General features: G+C 65.0%; 2 protein-coding genes across 3 annotated transcripts; both read left to right on the top strand.

The window, feature by feature from the left end:
- The first annotated feature begins 1,147 nt into the window (after positions 1-1,147).
- Positions 1,148-7,513, top strand: AP3S2 (adaptor related protein complex 3 subunit sigma 2). Its single transcript, XM_066196100.1, has 6 exons — positions 1,148-1,536; positions 1,876-1,967; positions 2,063-2,174; positions 3,158-3,229; positions 6,363-6,470; positions 6,785-7,513. The coding sequence occupies exons 1-6, from the start codon at positions 1,468-1,470 to the stop codon at positions 6,911-6,913; spliced, it is 582 nt and encodes a 193-aa protein (XP_066052197.1). The 5' UTR covers positions 1,148-1,467; the 3' UTR covers positions 6,914-7,513.
- A 695-nt stretch (positions 7,514-8,208) lies between these two features.
- On the top strand, positions 8,209-16,662 carry ANPEP (alanyl aminopeptidase, membrane). Of its 2 annotated transcripts, XM_066196242.1 has the most exons (21): positions 8,209-8,295; positions 10,661-11,564; positions 11,826-11,971; positions 12,049-12,185; positions 12,268-12,394; positions 12,502-12,656; positions 12,728-12,841; positions 12,958-13,101; positions 13,176-13,241; positions 13,384-13,449; positions 13,613-13,785; positions 13,866-13,945; positions 14,092-14,225; positions 14,314-14,369; positions 14,481-14,628; positions 14,740-14,831; positions 14,976-15,083; positions 15,170-15,337; positions 15,437-15,577; positions 15,688-15,769; positions 16,278-16,662. In XM_066196242.1, the coding sequence occupies exons 2-21, from the start codon at positions 10,957-10,959 to the stop codon at positions 16,428-16,430; spliced, it is 2,898 nt and encodes a 965-aa protein (XP_066052339.1). In that variant the 5' UTR covers positions 8,209-8,295; positions 10,661-10,956; the 3' UTR covers positions 16,431-16,662. The 2 variants fall into 2 exon arrangements, with proteins under 2 accessions (XP_066052339.1, XP_066052338.1); XM_066196241.1 differs by lacking the exon at positions 8,209-8,295 and having other exon boundaries at positions 10,525-11,564.
- The last annotated feature ends 2 nt before the right edge of the window (positions 16,663-16,664 follow it).

The raw sequence follows: 16,664 nt of genomic DNA, 5'->3' as shown, positions 1-16,664 counted from the left end.
TGAAAACTGAGCTCCCTGCTCTGTCCCCACTGCCACTGCCGGTGCTCACACCCCCCCCGTCTGCCTGGGGGCCGCCCAGCATCCCGTCACGTCCCTGCTGCTGCCCGCCGGCCCGGCCTGGAGCCTTCCGGAGCCCGGAGCCGGCCGGTGTCACCGCTCCCCAAAGGGCCACCTCCCTCCCCACGTTCCCAGCCCGGCCTCGCCCCGCACGTGGCCGGCAAACGGCTCTGCCCGCACAAATGTCTGCCAATCCTGACGGGGAGAGACGAGGCGCAGGGAAATTCGCTCCTTTGGATTCCCGGGGGGGGGGGGCCCAGGGAGACAGGGGCTGTGCCCGGAGCCGGGCATGGAGAGGAACATGGGGCGGGACACAGAGAGGGGCACCGGGCAGGACCGGGGGGACACGGAGCGGGGAACAAAGCAGGGCACGGAGCGAGACACGGAGCGGGGAGCACGGCGGCGCAGAGCGGGTGCACCGTGTGACACGGAGCGGGACCGGGAGCGGGACCGGGACCGGGCCCGCCCCGGCACCTCCGGCTGTCAGACAGCAGCTGCCCGTCCGCTTCAGCCAATCAGGGCGCGGATTCACAAGGCTGCGGCCGCCCCAGCCAATCAGAACACGGATGCAAAAGGCTGCGGCCATCTCAGCCAATCAGAATGCGGATTCAAGAGGCTGCCGACTCAGCCAATCAGAACGCGGAAGCCCGAGGCTGCAGCCGCCTCAGCCAATCAGGACGCGCGGTCTCCCGCTCCTGGTCACTCCGTGCTCTCCCCGTTCGCTCTCCCCGTTCCTCCCAGCCCACCGAGGCGCGCACTGACCCTTCTCTCCCTGCCCTCGGTGTCCCCCGCGCCACGGCGTGTCCGTGTCCCCCGGCGCCACGCGGGGTTGCCCCGCCCTGTTCTCACACTCGCCGGCACAGGGCGTTATTGCGGGCCCTGGCCGGCGTGTGCCCGCGCTGGGGGGAAGCGGGACCGGGCAGTGGCCGGTGATCCCTGACCCCGCCGGTGCCCAGCGCACGACCCCTCCGGGCAGCCAGAGCCGCTGGCCCTTTAAAAGGGGCGTGGTCTAATCACTAGCCCCGCCCCCTGCGCGAGACGCCGGTCGTGGCGGGGCTGCTGCGCCCCCTGGCGGCGCGCTCTGGGAACAGCGGTCCCGGTGGTCCCGGGGGTCCCGGCGCGGGCAGCGGCCGCCGCATCCCGGCTCCAGGCCTGCCCTGTCGGGCCGCGAGGAGCGGCCCACCCCGCCCCGGGGACAGGCCGCGGTGCAGCCGCGCCGTGCCGGGGAGCCCCCGCCTCGGAGCGGCTTTGATCGTCCCCGCGGCCCGGCGGCTCCGCGGGGTCACCCCGGGCTCAGCCCACCGCGGCCCGGTGCGCTTCCGGGGCGGCCGAGGGGCTTCCTGCCGTGGGTCTGCGGCCGCGGTGCTGCTGCCGGTGCTGCTCCCGGCCCGGCCCGGCCCGACCGCCGGCATGATCAACGCCATCCTCGTGTTCAACAACCACGGGAAGCCGCGGCTCGTCCGCTTCTACCAGCACCTGGTGCGCCACCGGGGCCGGCACCGGGCCGGGGCCGCCGGCGGGGCTGCGGCAGCGGCTGCCCGAGCCCCGTGCGGGACCGGCACCGGGAGCAGGGCAGGGCTGCGGGCTCCATGGGCTGGGGGTGTCCCGGGAGCGGGGGCGGTCGCTGCGGCGTGGGCGAGTCCTGGTCGCGTCCTTCGGGATGCCCGAGTCACCCATGGGGGACACCGGGACTGGCGCCCCAGGGGCAGCAGGGGACAGCGGGGGACGCGGGTGCCGTGCCAGGTGCCACTGGCCTGTTGCCCACCATGGGTGGGCCGTGCATCCATGGGTGCCCACCCGCCCATCTCCTCCTGGCAGGCAGAAGAGGTGCAGCAGCAGATCATCCGTGACACCTTCCACCTGGTGCTGAAACGGGATGACCACATCTGCAACTTCCTGGAGTGCGGCAGGTACCGGGCAGGGAGGCCCGTGCCGGGCTGGCCCCGGGCCCCGCGGGGCTCCCGGTGTCCCCCGGAGCCCCTCAGCCCTGCCCCTGTCCCCACAGCCTGTTCGGCGGCTCGGATTACAAGCTGATCTACCGTCACTACGCCACTCTGTACTTCGTGTTCTGCGTGGACTCCTCCGAGAGCGAGCTGGGCATCCTGGACCTCATCCAGGTGCGTCCCTGCAGGTCCTGGCTCCCCGGGCACAGCCCTCCCTGGCACCACGCAGGGGCGTCTCATGCCCGTGGTGTCCCTGTGCCAGCCCTTCTGAAAGGCCTGAGAAGCCCTCGGGGCCGAGGTGGGGAGGGGGCCTGCACGTACACCCCGAGCTTCCACATGGATTCTTCACCTGGGAGCAGCAGGCGGGTCAGTCTGAGGGAATGTCTTTTTAAAACAGAAGCATAGCATTTAGGGTGGAAAAGACCCTTGGGAGCTTCAAGTCCAACCATTAATCCTTAAGTCCTGGAATCCCAGGTTGGAAGAGACCTCAGGGATTGTCTGGTCCAGCTTTTCTTGGCAAAGCACGGCCTAGACAATGCCCAGCACCCTGGCATGTAAAATATCTAGTGTTGGGGAATCCTTCACTTCCTCATGGAGACTATTCAACAGCTGTTTCTTTGGAAAAAATTTTCCTCTTGTGCCTTATTGGAGTCTCCCCAAGAGGAACTTGTACCCATCACTCAGTGACTTCTTGTATGAAGGGATTTTTCAGATGTGTAGCCACCCTTTAAATGCCAGGATGTGGCAAGAAGGTTCCCCCTGAGCCTCCTTTTCTCCAGGCTGAGCCCCTTTCCCAGCCCCCTCAGCCACTCCTGGTGCTCCAGCCCCTTCCCAAGCTCCGTTCCCTTGCCTGGATATGCTCCAGCCCCTCCAGATCTCTCTTGTCAGAAGGGGCCCAGAGGTGTCCTGGCCCTGGAGGTGCCCCAGCCGTGCCAGCACAGGGGACAGGCATTGCCCTGGGCCTGTGCCCACACTGGGGCTGACACAAGCCAGGTGCCCTTGGCCTCTTGCTCATCTGGACACACCTGGGCTCATGTTCATCCACAGTCACCAGCATCCCTAGGTCCCTTTCCAGCTTTCCAGTTGCTCTGCCCCATGCCTGGAGTGTTCCACGGGTTGGTGTGACCACCTTGCCTGGTCTCTGTCTGCTGCCCCAGGTGTTTGTGGAGACGCTGGACAAGTGCTTTGAGAATGTCTGTGAGCTGGACCTCATCTTCCACATGGACAAGGTGGGTGGTGGGCTCGGGGCTGCCCCAGAGCCTGCATTGCTTGGGCTGGGGCTGGCGGGGGTCACTTTGGGAGGGACTGAGGTGCTCTATGGGAAGCTTTCAGCCCCTGTTCTTTGAAAGCCACTCACACAGTGACCTCCCAACGAGAGCGCTGGACTGCTCCAAGCCTGGGAGGAGCTGTGCCCAGCCCTGGGGCTGCCCTGGGGCCGGGTGGCCGCGGGCAAGTGACAGATCTGTGCTCCACAGCCAGCCCGGGGAGCTGTGCCCAGCCCTGGGGCTGCCCTGGGGCCGGGTGGCCACGGGCAAATGACAGATCTGTGCTCCACAGCCAGCCCTGGTGCAGCTGGGCAGACTCTGGCCTGGGGCTGGGGCGTTCTGTCTCTGCTCCAAGCTGTGACACCTCGTGGGAGTTAACATTTTACTACAGCTGCTGGGGGAAAAAAAAAAAAAAAAAAAAAAAAAAAGGGAAGGAACAATGGGAGTGTTTGGAATTCAAAGTGCTGGGTAAACTTTGGTTTGAGCCGCAGCCTGTAATGCTTCCTCTTGATCTCGACAGAGATCCTGGATTGAAACCACCTCCTTTGATCATGTCCTGGGTCACAAGGCTGAAGATAGCTGGGAATAGATAGCCAGGAATAGTCTTGGAGCAGGGAGAGGCTTGGCTGAGAGTACTGGGCTTGCATTGCTGTTGATCAAGATTTTCTTGCTTTGCTGAAGACACAAACATGTCAACAAAAAAGAACACTGGTGAAGAAGAATGTGTAAAATGCTCCCTTTCTGTTGGTGATTCCAGCTGGGGAACTGGCAGGGAAGGGGAGTGAGCAGGCCTGGGGCGTCTCTGCTGCCAAGGTCAGGCTTTGGTTTCACTGTTTGCCCCGCCTGTAAACTTTTCAAAATGCCACAACATGATTTTCTTGTCAGCAAAAGCGTTTATCAAAGGAGGAAGGAGAGCCAAGCAGCTGCGGGAGAAGTGTTGGCAGCTGCCCAGGTCACCTCTGCCCGCAGCTGGGGGAGGATGTGCACGGTGACTCCGTGGCATGACCGGCAGCCAGCAGCTTTTCCGTCAGCCTTACTCTCAGCTTTACATGAGCTTTGCATGTACAGCACTCACAGCCAGCCCTCGGGCAGGGGCACATCACACCTTTGGCGGCAGCACTGGGGTCACCCTTCTCTGACCTCTCCTGCCTAGAACATTCTCAGGAGACAGGAGTCTGGTAGTGGAGACAGGAACGTGATAGTGGAGACCCCAGCTCGGTCACTGCAGGTTCTCCAGCCCTGTTTACTTCCCTTCTAATGCTCCCACTGCTTCCCAGCTTTGACTCGAGTCTTGGCCATTATCAGTTGGTCCTCCGGTCTCTTTCTATATTTGGCACATGTTTATTTCTCAGATGTGTTCGTGTTCCTGTTCTTCCAGGAATTTACTTGCAGAGGGACAATGTTTGAGGTGCTGGGAATGTGCTGGGGCCTGGCTGCCCCCCTTGGATGCCCAGGCAGGGCCATGAGTGTCTCCCTGGACAGAGCTGTGAATGCCTCCCTGGGAAGGGGATTGCAGGGGTTCAGGTCCGACTTTGGCTGCATTCTGTAATTTTTCTTTTTGCCTTAAGTTCCACCTTGCCCTGCCTGCAGCACAAGGGCTGTGGGACCAGAGCTGTGGCGGGTCTGGGGTCCCACTCCTGCCATGGGCCAATGGAGGGGGACATTGCTCAGGCACCAGTGACACCAGTGCCTGTAGCTGCTGGCTTTGGGAGCCCCAGGCTCAGAGCTGCAGGGATCCCCTGTCACAAGGGGAGGCTCAGGGTGGGCTGTGCCCAGCTCTCAGTCGTGCTTCCCACCTTGGAGGGGCGTGTGAGCTGCACTCAGCAGCTGTGGGGTCCCAGAGGGGACATGGATTTCTCAGGAAGTGCTGTGCTCTGGCTTGGAAAACAAAACTTGTTCAGGATTTCTGCCCTGTTGGTTTGGAGCCAGCTTGGGCCGAAGCCAGATCTTGGAGGAACGTTTCCTGATGCTCCCATATCCTTTCTGGCTGCGGGAGCCACTTGCTCCAGCTGCTCCAGCGTGCACTAGGACTGGGCTGTGGGATGGGGGTCCCAGGGCTGTGGGGGCTCCCCCAGTGCTGTGCTGATCCCACAGACCTGCTGCCTCAGGCACTGTGGGGTGGGATAGGACCTGTGGGGAGCCCTGGGCTGGATCACCTCGCTGCTGTCTGGGATTTCCTCTCAGAGCAGGTTCTCTCGTTGTCTTTATTCTCCCCAGGATTGTCCTGGAGGTGTTTGTCACAAGGTGTTTGGAAGTGCAGCCTGGCTCTGTGAAACCATAAAACAGTCTCATAACCCAATGATGCTCCTACGAAGCCTCTTTCACGGAAATAACTGGGACCCATAAATCCATTACCTGTGCTGGGAGCTCACCGGGAGCTGCTGAGTGTGCAGGGAATGCTGAGCTGAGCCACGTGCAGGAGCTCAGGGTGGTTGTACCCACCCGCACAGCCTGGCTGCTGCCTCGGGGCGGGTTGCAATTTCTGGGGTTGCAGCTCAGCAGTGTTCCTTTCCCTGCTCTGGCTGTGATTGCACTGGCGCTGCCTGGCTGTTCATCCATGGACTCGGATCCCAGGAAAGGAGCAGATTGACTCCCTTGGCAGTTCTGTGCGTTTTCTGTGCCTGTCTCACAGTCCTGACCTTCCTCAGAGACGGAGAGGCCAGGCTCTGGCCTGGCTCTCTGAGGAGAAGGAGCTTCTGGGGACAAGTGTCCTGCCCGGGGAGGACCCTGCAGCCTGCTGGGGTCATCTCTAGGGCACATTCCTGCTGTGACCTGGCTCCTGGCCCGGGGAGGGAGCAGGAATGTGTCAGGGTGGCACGGCCAGGCTGTGCCAGTGCCATGAGTTGCATCAGGGGCTGCCCTGTGCCCGCTGGGTGGCATCTGGAGTGGGGACACAGGTGCTGAGTGGAGCTGTGGGGCTCCTCGTGACAAGGGCCTTGGCCACCCTTTCACTCTCCGGGCAGCTGCGAAGGGGACAGGGGTAGGGGACAGGGTTTGTGTCCCCTGGGGAGATGCTGGCCCCTGACGTGGTTTCACACCAGTGCTGTGGCCAGGACCAGCCCCTCAGCCTTGTGCTCCCTCTGTCCCTCCCTGGCAGGTGCACCACATCCTGCAGGAGATGGTGATCGGTGGCATGGTGCTGGAGACCAACATGAACGAGATTGTGGCGCAGGTGGAGGCCCAGGGCAAGCTGGAGAAGGCAGAGGTGAGCGCTGACACTGTGGCTCTGCCCTGCCGGAGCTGACAGACCCGGGGCTGCCAGGGGGGTGGCCCGTGGGGACAGGGGTGGGTGTGGGGGGTGTCCAGGGTATTCCCAGTGTCTGCCTGCCTGAGCCCTCGGGATGGGGCTGAGGACATCCCTGCCCAGTGGTGCTGGTCAGGAGTGCAGGGACTTGCCAGAGTGTGGGGTGGTTCTTCTGTCGAGGTTAATGACCCCAGACCATAAAAGATTAATCAGGGAGATGTGGCTGTGGAGGGGCCGCGGGGTGGGGCCAGTGGTCACGGTCCCTCTGTCCCCAGGGTGGCCTCTCAGCTGCTCCTTCCCGTGCCGTGTCTGCTGTGAAGAACATCAACCTGCCCGAGATCCCCCGCAACATCAACATCGGGGACATCAACATCAAAGTGCCCAATCTGTCACAGTTCATGTGAGCAGCCCGTGCTGGGGGGCTGCCTGCTAGGCAGAGCTGGGGTCCCTGGCTCCTCCTGGGGCTCTGCCCATGTGGCACACGGGGCCAGTGGTGGCCGAGGGCAGGGGGCAGTGACAGGGCTCAGAGAACGGGGTGGGGGCGTCCCTCCCGCTGGACCTGGGCTCAGTTCTGCTCTCTGGTCCCCCCTGGCAAGGAGGGTGCCCTTCCTTCCCCTCCCTCCCTGTGGACATGCAGCCTCTCCACGCTGTGGGGAAGAGTTGACTCCTGCCTCTCCTGGGATTCTTGGGATGCCGATGGTGAAAGTGTGCCTGTCGTGCTGGCTCTGCCAGGTTGTGTCCTCCATCCTCCCAGCTGTGGCTGTCCCCTGCCCTGGTCCTGCTCTCTGTGATGGGCCCCAGCTGGGTGGGGGTCACTCGTGGGAGCTGCTGTGTGCCCTGGGGACAGCGGGGGGGGGGGACGTGCTGGAGTGGGGATGTGACAGCAGGAGGGACAGGAGCTGAGTGACCTGGGGGACAGGCAGGCAGGTGGCAGCGGGCAGGGTCAGGCCAGGCTGGGGCTGCTGGAGAGTGTCCCTGTGTCCCAATAAACTCCCTTGAAGCCGTTTCTGTGTCTGCTGTGGGTGCTGGTGGTCAGGGAGGGGGCCGGGGGCTCTGTGCACCTCTCCGGGGGTGGCTGCAGCCCTGGGGGGCTTTTGGCTGCTGGAGGCCCAGGGTGTGGGCAGGGGGCCCGAGCTGCCCAGGGGAGGGCAGGGGGCTTAGGGCAGGGTCCCTGGCTGCAGGGGCCCTGGGTGATGATGCAGGGTGATGGCCCTGCTCAGGCTGTGACAGCCGTGTCCCCAGCTTTGGGCCTTTGCTGGCAGGTCACCCCTTGCCAGTTCCTGCCCTCTCCCTGCTGTAGAGCATCCTCTGCAGGGCTGCCACGAGCTCTGGCAGCTCTGTGGGTGTGTGGGAGCCGTGGGACTGGGGTCCTCCAAGGCCGGGGAGGAGCAGGGCTTGTCCGGGGGGTCACAGTGACCCTGATGGGCTATGTCAGCCGTGTGCCCCACGCCCCTGGCTCCGCAGCGGCTCCATCTGGCCACCAGCCCCTGGGGCTGGCCAGGGGCCCTTCCTCTGCTCCCCAGCTGTGCTCCGGGTTCTGCCTCCACTTCCCCTGGCAGGGAAACCGTGACTCTGCCTGGAAGGAATTTTCCCCACCCTGCAGCTTAACCCTTCCCCAGCTGGCCACTAGCCACATCGGCGCTCCTGGAGGTCAAGGAGCCCGGGCAACCTGTTGTGTCTTCTTCTCCGCTGGCTCTCCTCCTCCTCTGCCTCCTCCTATTCCTCCTCCTCCTCGTCCTCCTCGTCCTCCTCCTCCTCCTCCTGTAGGTGCCGGCGAAGGGTGCAGGTGAGCCACCGTGCCCGGGCCATGTCCTGAGGCTGGGCGCGGAATCTGGCAGGACTGAGGGAGAGGGGAAGGCTCCGGCTCGCCTCATGGCGAGGGAGCTGGCGAGGTGCTGGCCAGCTGCTCTGCGCCGGGCCGGGGGTCCGGGGGCAGTGCCCGTGTCCAGCCCCAGGCCCCAGCATCCCGCGGGGTGTGTCCGGCCACAGGTGCTCCCTCCGCACGTCCCGCGGCCGTTCTGCTGACAGCTCCGGCCCCACTGCCCCGTCCCGGCCTGGCCAGAGCCTCAGCCCTGCAGCCCTGCGGGACGTGGGAGGCCGCGGACCGGGGCCGTGCTGGGGCTGGGACAGCCCCTCCGCCGCCCCCGGCTGCTCTCTCCTGCGGTTCAGGCCGGGCCGAGCCCCCAGCCCACCATTTCCCCTCCCGGGGAGCTTTCCCTGCCGGTGGCCGGGGCTGTGCGGGGGCCGAGTGCCGGCGCCGGCCGTGACCCCGCGTTGTGCCCAGAGGGGCTGCGCTGGCTGGGTCACCAGAGCCGCCCCACAGCGCACACCCAGCCGGGGGACGCGGCGTGTGCAGGGCTGCAGAGGGCTCCGTGCTCCCCTCCGAGCCGCCCGCATGGTCCGGGGATGGGGCTGGGTGCTGGGCATGGCTCCTGGCCCGCACCCCGCCCGTTGCCTGCCCCAGCTGTGCCGGTGCCGGGGTTTGCTGGGCTCAGCCCTGCCCGCCGGAGCGTGTTCCCGCATCCGGGCCCCCTCCCCAGCACCCTTTCCCCCCAGAACCGCCTCCTGGCCCCGCTGCGGTGTGGGGGGGCCCATGCCGGAGGCTCTCCCCCCACGCTGTCCCGGGCCGTGCCCCCGCCCCGCCGGCCGGCAGACAGGAGGTTAAGGGGGCGAGAGCTCCGGGTTCCTGCGCTGGAGCTTCGGAGGAAGCTTTGCTCGGCCGGAGCTGAGCGCGGAGCGGGGCGCAGCTCGGGGACAGGCAGGGCGACACCGAGGCGCAGGAAGGGGGGGACGGGGCGGGGGGACCCCGCTGCCCCCGGCCCAGCGCAGGAAGGTGAGCGGGGCGCTCTGCGGCGGCTGCTGCGGAGGCTGCGGGGGGTTCACACCCCGCGCAGGGCCCGGGGTGGATTGGGATGGACCGAGCGGGAGAAGGGGCTGGGGGGGTGCGTGGGGGCTGTGGGGCGAGGGTCTAGCGGTGGGGTTACATACATGGGGGTCACGGAGCCCGTGTGCAGTGCGGGGCTTGGGGGGTGTGTGGGGGTGCGTGACAGCGTGGAGGGCTCTGGGGGGATCAGGCTGTGGGGTGTGTGAGGCCAGAGCCCCACGGGACCCACGTGCCCGCGGGGGTGACGCCCAACATCTGTGCCGCTTGCGGGACATGGGAGATGCGTGTGCTGCTGGCGGGGCTCCAGAGAGGAGTCTTCTGCGGGGGGGACAGAATCCTGCAGGCGCCGGGGGAGTCCGGGTGTGGGTGCCGTGTCTTGCCCCAGTGCTGCTCCCTGTTAACTCCATCCAGCCCCCTCCCGAGGCGAGCCGTGCCCGAGGGGCTGTGGGGAGGGCCGATGGCATAGGACAGGGGTGTGCAGAGTGCCTGGCACCCTCCCACACATCTATGTCCCTTGGTCCTGTGGGGGACTGTCCCCAAAGCCTTTGGCCAGAGCCGGGCTGGGGATGGGACACAGAGGCAGCAGTGACTGCCGGGTCTGGGGGTGGGTGTGCCTAACAGGGAATGCCAGGGACACCAGCAGTGTCCAGAGTGATTTGTGCCAGGCACGGTGACCCTGGCGGGTGCAGCTGGGTGCTGTCAGGGACAGGGCAGGGCTCCCTGAGAACACCACTCTCATCCTGGTTTGCCCTTTGCCCCAGCTGTGGCTCCTGGCAACACCTGCCCGTATCTCCCTATGGAGAGATTGATCAGATGTTGGGAACAGGACCTCCTATTCCCGGTGTGTGACAGGTTGTGTCAAACCCCCACCCTGGGTGGGGACCTCACATGTGCCCACTGGGGCTGGGCGTACAAGGACACAGTTTGACTGCCGTGCCTCCGGGTTCGTGGCCCTGGACTTTGAGAGGGCTGTGGGCAGGGGAGCTCCTCCCAGCTGTCCCCCCCCATTCCCCTGCCACTGCCAGACCCCTGTGCCGCTCCCCACGCCCCTGCTTTCCCCAGGTGGGGCAGCCTGTGAGCTGTGCCCCTCGCAGGCAGGGGCGGCGTGGACCCTCTGATAGTGGCTCAGACCCTGTCACGCGAAGGTAAATGGGGTGACATTGAGACTGCATCTGGGCTTGGCTGATGGGGACACACGCCGGGCCCTGCAGCGTGGTGGGGATGTGGCTGCTGGCTGCGATCCCCCGCTCTGTCCCTCCTTTTGCAGGGCCAGGCCTGTGCTGGGGAAGGACGCCGGGGGGTCCGGGCCCAAAGCCCCCTGATGGTGCCACCCCCCACCGCCAGCCCTGCCCCTGCAGCAGTGGCGCCGGGTGCTGTTGCTCCTGCCAGGCTGGAGGGCGGGCGGGTGGAAAGCTCATCCCGGGGTCTGTCACCGCCCTGAACCCTACGGCCACTTAATCCTTCACCCATTAACTTGGACTAATAAACCTCGTGGGAGCGAGAGGCTAAAAGCCGTGCTTGCTCCAGCACCCGTCTCTGCCAGCGCCGCTCCCGCTGCCCGCCATGGCGGCCGGCTTCTTCATCAGCAAGACCGTGGGCATCGTGGCCATCGTCCTGGGCGTGGGGGCAGTGGCCACCATCATTGCGCTCTCGGTGGTGTACGCCCAGGAGAAGAACAAGGGGACACCAGATGTGGGCATCGGCACCACTACCAGCCCCAGCATCACCACCAACACCAGCAGCACCACGTCTGCCCCCAGCAACCTCTGGAACCGGTGGAGGTTGCCGACCACGCTGAAGCCAGAGTCCTACGAGGTGTCCCTGCAGCCCTTCCTGAAGCCCGATGCCAACAACATGTACATCTTCAAGGGCAACAGCAGTGTGGTCTTCGTGTGCGAGGAAGCCACCGACCTCATCCTCATCCACAGCAACAAGCTGAACTACACCATGCAGGGCTCCTTCCATGCCACGTTGCAGGCAGTGGATGGTGGCACGGCCCCTGCCATCTCCAGCACCTGGCTGGAGACTCCCACCCAGTACCTGGTGGTGCAGCTGGCCTCTCCTCTGCAGCAGGGCCAGCGGTACCGGCTGTCCAGCAGCTTCACCGGGGAGCTGGCCGATGACCTGGCTGGCTTCTATCGCAGCGAATACACAGACGAGTCAGGCAACAAGTAGGTGGAGGGCAGGGGACGGGGTGGGAGCCACAGGGCTGGCCCGATGTGGTGGTGGGAAGGGGAATGGGGGGGCACGGGGCTGGCACAGGGCACTGGAAGGCGTGGGCTGCCTTTGGGGCTCCTCTCCTACCGGGACCATGGGATGGATGTGAGGAGCCTCTGTGCCCCCCTTGCTGGCCCAGTGGGGGTGGGAGAAAGGGGACTGGGGGTGCAGCCTCCCCAGGGACCCCCGGGGCTGATGATGGGGCTGGCTCACAGGCAGGTGGTGGCCACCACGCAGATGCAGGCGGCTGACGCACGCAAAGCTTTCCCCTGCTTCGACGAGCCGGCCATGAAAGCCACCTTCACAGTGACACTGATCCACCCCTCCAACTATACAGCCATTTCCAACATGCCTGCCAAAAGTGAGTAGGGTGGGGGGATCCCCTTCGGGGGGCTGGGGGTCTGTCAGGGCTGTGGGGTGATCATCTGATCTCCACAGACACCATGGAGCAGATGATGAATGGGGAGAGCTGGAATGTCACTGAGTTCGAGACCACACCCCGGATGTCCACATACCTCCTGGCCTTCATTGTCAGCCAGTTCACCAAAGTGGAGAATAACTCGGAGAACACACTGGTAGGATGGGGTCGGGTGCGCCCTCTGCCCACCTGGGTGGTGAGCCTGGGCCACTGATGAATCCTGCATCCCTCCTCTCCAGATCCGCATCTGGGGCCGCCCCAAGGCCATCCGGGACGGCCAGGGTGACTACGCGCTCAATGTCACCGGCCGCATCCTCAAATTCTTCGAGGAGCATTACAACACGTCCTATCCACTCCCCAAGTCTGGTGGGTGCTGCGGGGCACCCGGGGCACTGGGCTGAGGTGCCCCATGCAGGGGGGAGGATGGTCCAGCATGTGTCAGCGGGGCACTGACGGGAGCCCTGCACCCCCAGACCAGGTTGGCCTCCCTGATTTCAACGCGGGGGCGATGGAGAACTGGGGGCTGGTGACCTACCGGGAGAACTCGCTGCTCTTCGATGCTGCCTACTCCTCCATCGGCAACAAGGAGCGCGTGGTGACCGTCATCGCCCACGAGCTGGCACACCAGGTACTGCCGCGCCCCTCGCCCGCTCCCCTGACCGACGGCTGCCTGCTGAGGGAGTGCCATGCCCTCTGCAGTGGTTCGGGAACCTGGTGACGCTGCGCTGGTGGAACGACCTGTGGCTGAACGAGGGCTTCGCCTCCTACGTGGAGTACCTGGGTGCCAACTCTGCTGAGCCCCTCTGGAACATTGTGAGTGCCAGGGAGGATGGGCGTGGGGGCAGGCAGGGGGGACAGGCACCCTGGGGGCTGCCCCGGTGCCAGCGGTACCCGCAGGGCTGAGGCGGGTGCTGGTGCCCCCCCTGCAGAAAGACCTGATGGTGCTGAACGAGCTGCACGCGGTGATGTCGACTGACGCCCTGGCCAGCTCCCACCCGCTCTCCTTCCGCGAGGAGGAGATCAACACCCCAGCCCAGATCAGCGAAGTCTTTGACAGCATCGCCTACAGCAAGGTGTGCACGGGGGTCCCTGGGGTGGGGATGGACTCTGGGATGTCCCTGGCTTCTCTGACCTGCTGTCCCTGCAGGGAGCGTCGGTGCTGCGGATGCTCTCGAGCTTCCTCACCGAGGATGTGTTCAAGAAGGGGCTGCAGGTGAGGTGCTGCTGACACTGGGGGACAGCAAGCCCAGTGCAGGGTGGGCATCCCATGGTACAGACCTTCCCCGGTGCTCTAGGGGTGTCCCGCACCCCAGACTTGCCCTTGCTCACCTGTCTCTCCTGGTGCTCTCCCACAGTCCTACCTCCACACCTTCTCCTACGACAACACTGTCTACACTGACCTCTGGGTCCATCTGCAAGAGGTAGGAGGGGGCTGGTGCTCCTGCAGCATCCCCAGCGCTGGCTCTGGGGGGCTGCCTGGTGTGCCGGGGTCTGCCGTGCTGGGTGAGGGTTGCCGCCCCGGCCAAGCCCCACGCTGCCCCTACCCGTGCCCCTGGTGACTGGCGGCGCTGCCACCTCCTGCAGGCGGTGGAGAAGAACAACGTCTCGCTGCCTGACAACATTAGCAACATCATGGATCGCTGGACACTGCAGATGGGCTTCCCGGTGGTCACTGTTGACACCCGCAGCGGCACCGTCAGCCAGACCCATTTTCTGCTGGACCCCACGACTTCTGTGGACAGACCCTCTGTCTTTAAGTGAGTGCGGTGGGTCTGGCTGGGAAATGAGGGGTCGGGGGATGAGGGCCAGTCCCATCACCTGTCTGTCCACGGCACAGCTACACCTGGATCGTCCCCATCACCTGGATGACAGGCAGTAGCCATGGGAACAGCAGCTACTGGCTGACCAAAGTCACAGGTATGGTGTGTCCTGGCCGTGGGTGGGGGTCTTGCTGCCACCTCCACTGGCACTGATCAGGGCTCCCAGTGGTGGTGGGGGCTGAACCTGGCCCTCCCTGGCGGGTGGGGGTGCAGCTCTGGCAGAGCCTCCTGTCCCCTTCCCAGACACCAACAACGACTTCAAGGTCGACAGCCCTGGCTGGCTTCTGCTGAACCTCAATGTCACTGGCTACTTCCGTGTCAATTACAACCAGGAGAACTGGGACCAGCTCCTCACCCAGCTTGGCACTAACCACACGGTACACGGGGTGCTCAGGGCCATGGTGTGGGACCCCACTCACGCCACCCCGCTCAGGCTGCCCTGACACACTGACTTTGCTCTCTCAGGTCTTCCCTGTGATCAACCGTGCCCAGATCATTGATGACGCCTTTAACCTGGCCAGGTGAGCTCTGCCAGGTGGTGTGGGTGCCACAGGGGTGAGGGGCCGGATGGGGTGGGTGCCCTGGCAGTGCCAGTGGGGCTGGGGAGGTGACGCTGCCCTCGCCCCTGACAGGGCCAAGTACGTCAACGTGACCTTGGCTCTGGACACGACACGGTTCCTGGGCCAGGAGACGGAATACATGCCCTGGCAGGCAGCACTCAACAACCTCCAGTACTTCCAGCAGATGTTTGACCGCAGCGAGGTCTTTGGGGCCATGTCGGTGAGCGGTGCCACCCCCCGTGCTGGGGTGAAGGGCCAGGGTTGCCCCCACAGTGGTGTGGGGGCTGCTGCCAGTCAGTGTCACTGGGCACTGACTCCCTCTTGCCCGCAGAGATACATACAGAAGCAGGTGACCCCTCTCTTCAGCTACTACAAGAACATCACCAGTGACTGGCAAACTCGCCCCAGTGGCCTGATGGCCCAGTGAGTACCGAGGCCCTGGGGCTGGGCGGGATCCCTGGGGTGTCCCCAGCTGCAGTGGGGAGAGGGCACAGCCCTGCCTGCAGCCGTCACTGCCCGCTGGGTGTCCTGTGCCGGAGCCCAGCCCTCATGGCTTCTCCCTGCCAGGTACAACGAGATCAACGCCATCAGCACTGCCTGCTCCTACGGTGTCACCGAATGCCAGCAGCTGGCTGCCAACTACCTGCGCCAGTGGCAGGATACCGATCAAAACCTGTGAGTCCTCGGCAGCCCTTGCTGGGTGTGTGGCCGGGCTGGGCACAGCCAGGGGTGCCCGGCACTGACGGCTCTGACCCCAACAGGGTCCCCCAGAACCTGCGCTCAGCCATCTACTGCAGCATGGTGGCCACGGGCGGGGAGAACGCCTGGGATTTCCTCTGGAAGAAGTTCCAGGAGGCCCCCGTGGTGTCTGAGGCCGACAAGCTGCGCACAGCCCTCACCTGCAGCCCCCACCCCTGGATCCTCAACCGGTGCGTGAGGGGTCTGGCTGGCACTGCGGTGTGTGCCCACCACCCACACCATGTCCGCTGCCCCCGCCAGCCCCTCACCCCCTCATCGTGCCCCTACAGGTACCTGGAGTACACCCTCGACCCTACAAAGATCCGGAGGCAGGATGCCACCTCCACCATCAACAGCATTGCCAGCAACGTTGTGGGGCAGCCCCTGGTCTGGGACTTCATTCGTGCCAACTGGAGGACACTCTTCAGCCAGTGAGCACCGCGGAGGGCTGGGGGCACCCCTGTCTGCCTGTGCCCCTTGGGGGTGGCACTGTCCCTTCCCCTGTCCCCTCCCCCGGCTCAGCACACTTCTGCTCTCCCAGGTACGGGGGCGGTTCCTTCTCCTTCTCCCGCCTGATTTCAGCTGTGACCCAGCGCTTCTCCTCAGAGTTTGAGCTGCAGCAGGTGAGGCTGGACCCTGGCAGGGGCTGGGGGACAGGGGACCACCGGCCTCGGCAGAGCTGCACTTTGCCAGCAGCCCTTGAGAGGGGGTTTCCTGCCCCGTGTGTGCCCAGGTGTCCAGGAGGTTCTGTCCCTGTCACAGGCTGCTGGGTGCCTGCTGGGGTGATGCAGGGATGCCCAAGTGCTGTCAGAGTGCTCCTGAGGGCTGTTGGGGTGCTCCTGGAGGCTGCTGAGATAGTGCTGGGGGGCTGTCACGGTGCTGCTGGGGCTGTCAGGATGATGTTGGGTGCTGCTGGGGCTGCTGGAGGGGTGCTGGGGTCTCACAGAGCCTACTGGGGTGCTCCAGGGGGCTTTTGGTGTCCTGCCAGGGATGCTGGGGTGGTGCTGGAGGGCTCACAGGGGTTGTCAGGGGCCCTTGGGGTGTTCCTGGGTGGTGTCAGGTGGTGCTGGGATCTGCCAGGGGTTGCTGGGCCCATGCCCTGCCTGCTCCAGCCCCATCTGTGCCTGACAGCTGGAGCAGTTCAAGGAGGACAACCAGGACATCGGGTTTGGCTCGGGCACGCGGGCGCTGGAGCAGGCGCTGGAGCGGACCCGCGCCAACATCAACTGGGTGAAGGAGAACCGGGCGACGGTGCTGGCCTGGTTTGAGGAGCAGACCAAGTAACGGGGCCCTGAGCTGCCCTGGCCACCGGGACAGACCCTCCTCGCCCACTCCCGACTCCAATCACTCCATCCCCACAGCCCCCGTGTGCCCAGTCCCGCCCTGACACCGGGATAACGGGCACTGGGAACGCGGGGGCCTGGCAGGGGGCACGCCAGGCTGCTGCACTCTGGGGGTGAAAATAAAACCTTGCCCGGTTTCCAGGGGCACCCTCCGTGCTGGGGGCCGTGCTGCAGG

The sequence above is a fragment of the Chamaea fasciata genome, unplaced genomic scaffold, assembly GCF_029207755.1.
Source record: "Chamaea fasciata isolate MVZ Bird 193981 ecotype frontalis unplaced genomic scaffold, bChaFas1.0.hap1 SCAF_14, whole genome shotgun sequence".
NCBI lineage: Eukaryota > Metazoa > Chordata > Aves > Passeriformes > Sylviidae > Chamaea > Chamaea fasciata.
Note: the sequence above shows the minus strand (reverse complement) of the source record. Positions and strands in the feature narration are given on the sequence as shown.

Excerpts from the sequence above, each read along its gene's own strand:
- AP3S2 (XM_066196100.1), top strand. The coding sequence starts at position 1,468 with ATGATCAACGCCATCCTCGTGTTCAACAACCACGGGAAGCCGCGGCTC. Across the intron at positions 2,175-3,157 it reads GCATCCTGGACCTCATCCAG|GTGTTTGTGGAGACGCTGGA; the intron begins GTGCGTCCCTGC and ends CTGCTGCCCCAG. Across the intron at positions 3,230-6,362 it reads TCATCTTCCACATGGACAAG|GTGCACCACATCCTGCAGGA; the intron begins GTGGGTGGTGGG and ends CCTCCCTGGCAG.
- ANPEP (XM_066196242.1), top strand. The coding sequence starts at position 10,957 with ATGGCGGCCGGCTTCTTCATCAGCAAGACCGTGGGCATCGTGGCCATC. Across the intron at positions 12,395-12,501 it reads CTATCCACTCCCCAAGTCTG|ACCAGGTTGGCCTCCCTGAT; the intron begins GTGGGTGCTGCG and ends CTGCACCCCCAG. Across the intron at positions 14,832-14,975 it reads CCCAGTGGCCTGATGGCCCA|GTACAACGAGATCAACGCCA; the intron begins GTGAGTACCGAG and ends TCTCCCTGCCAG.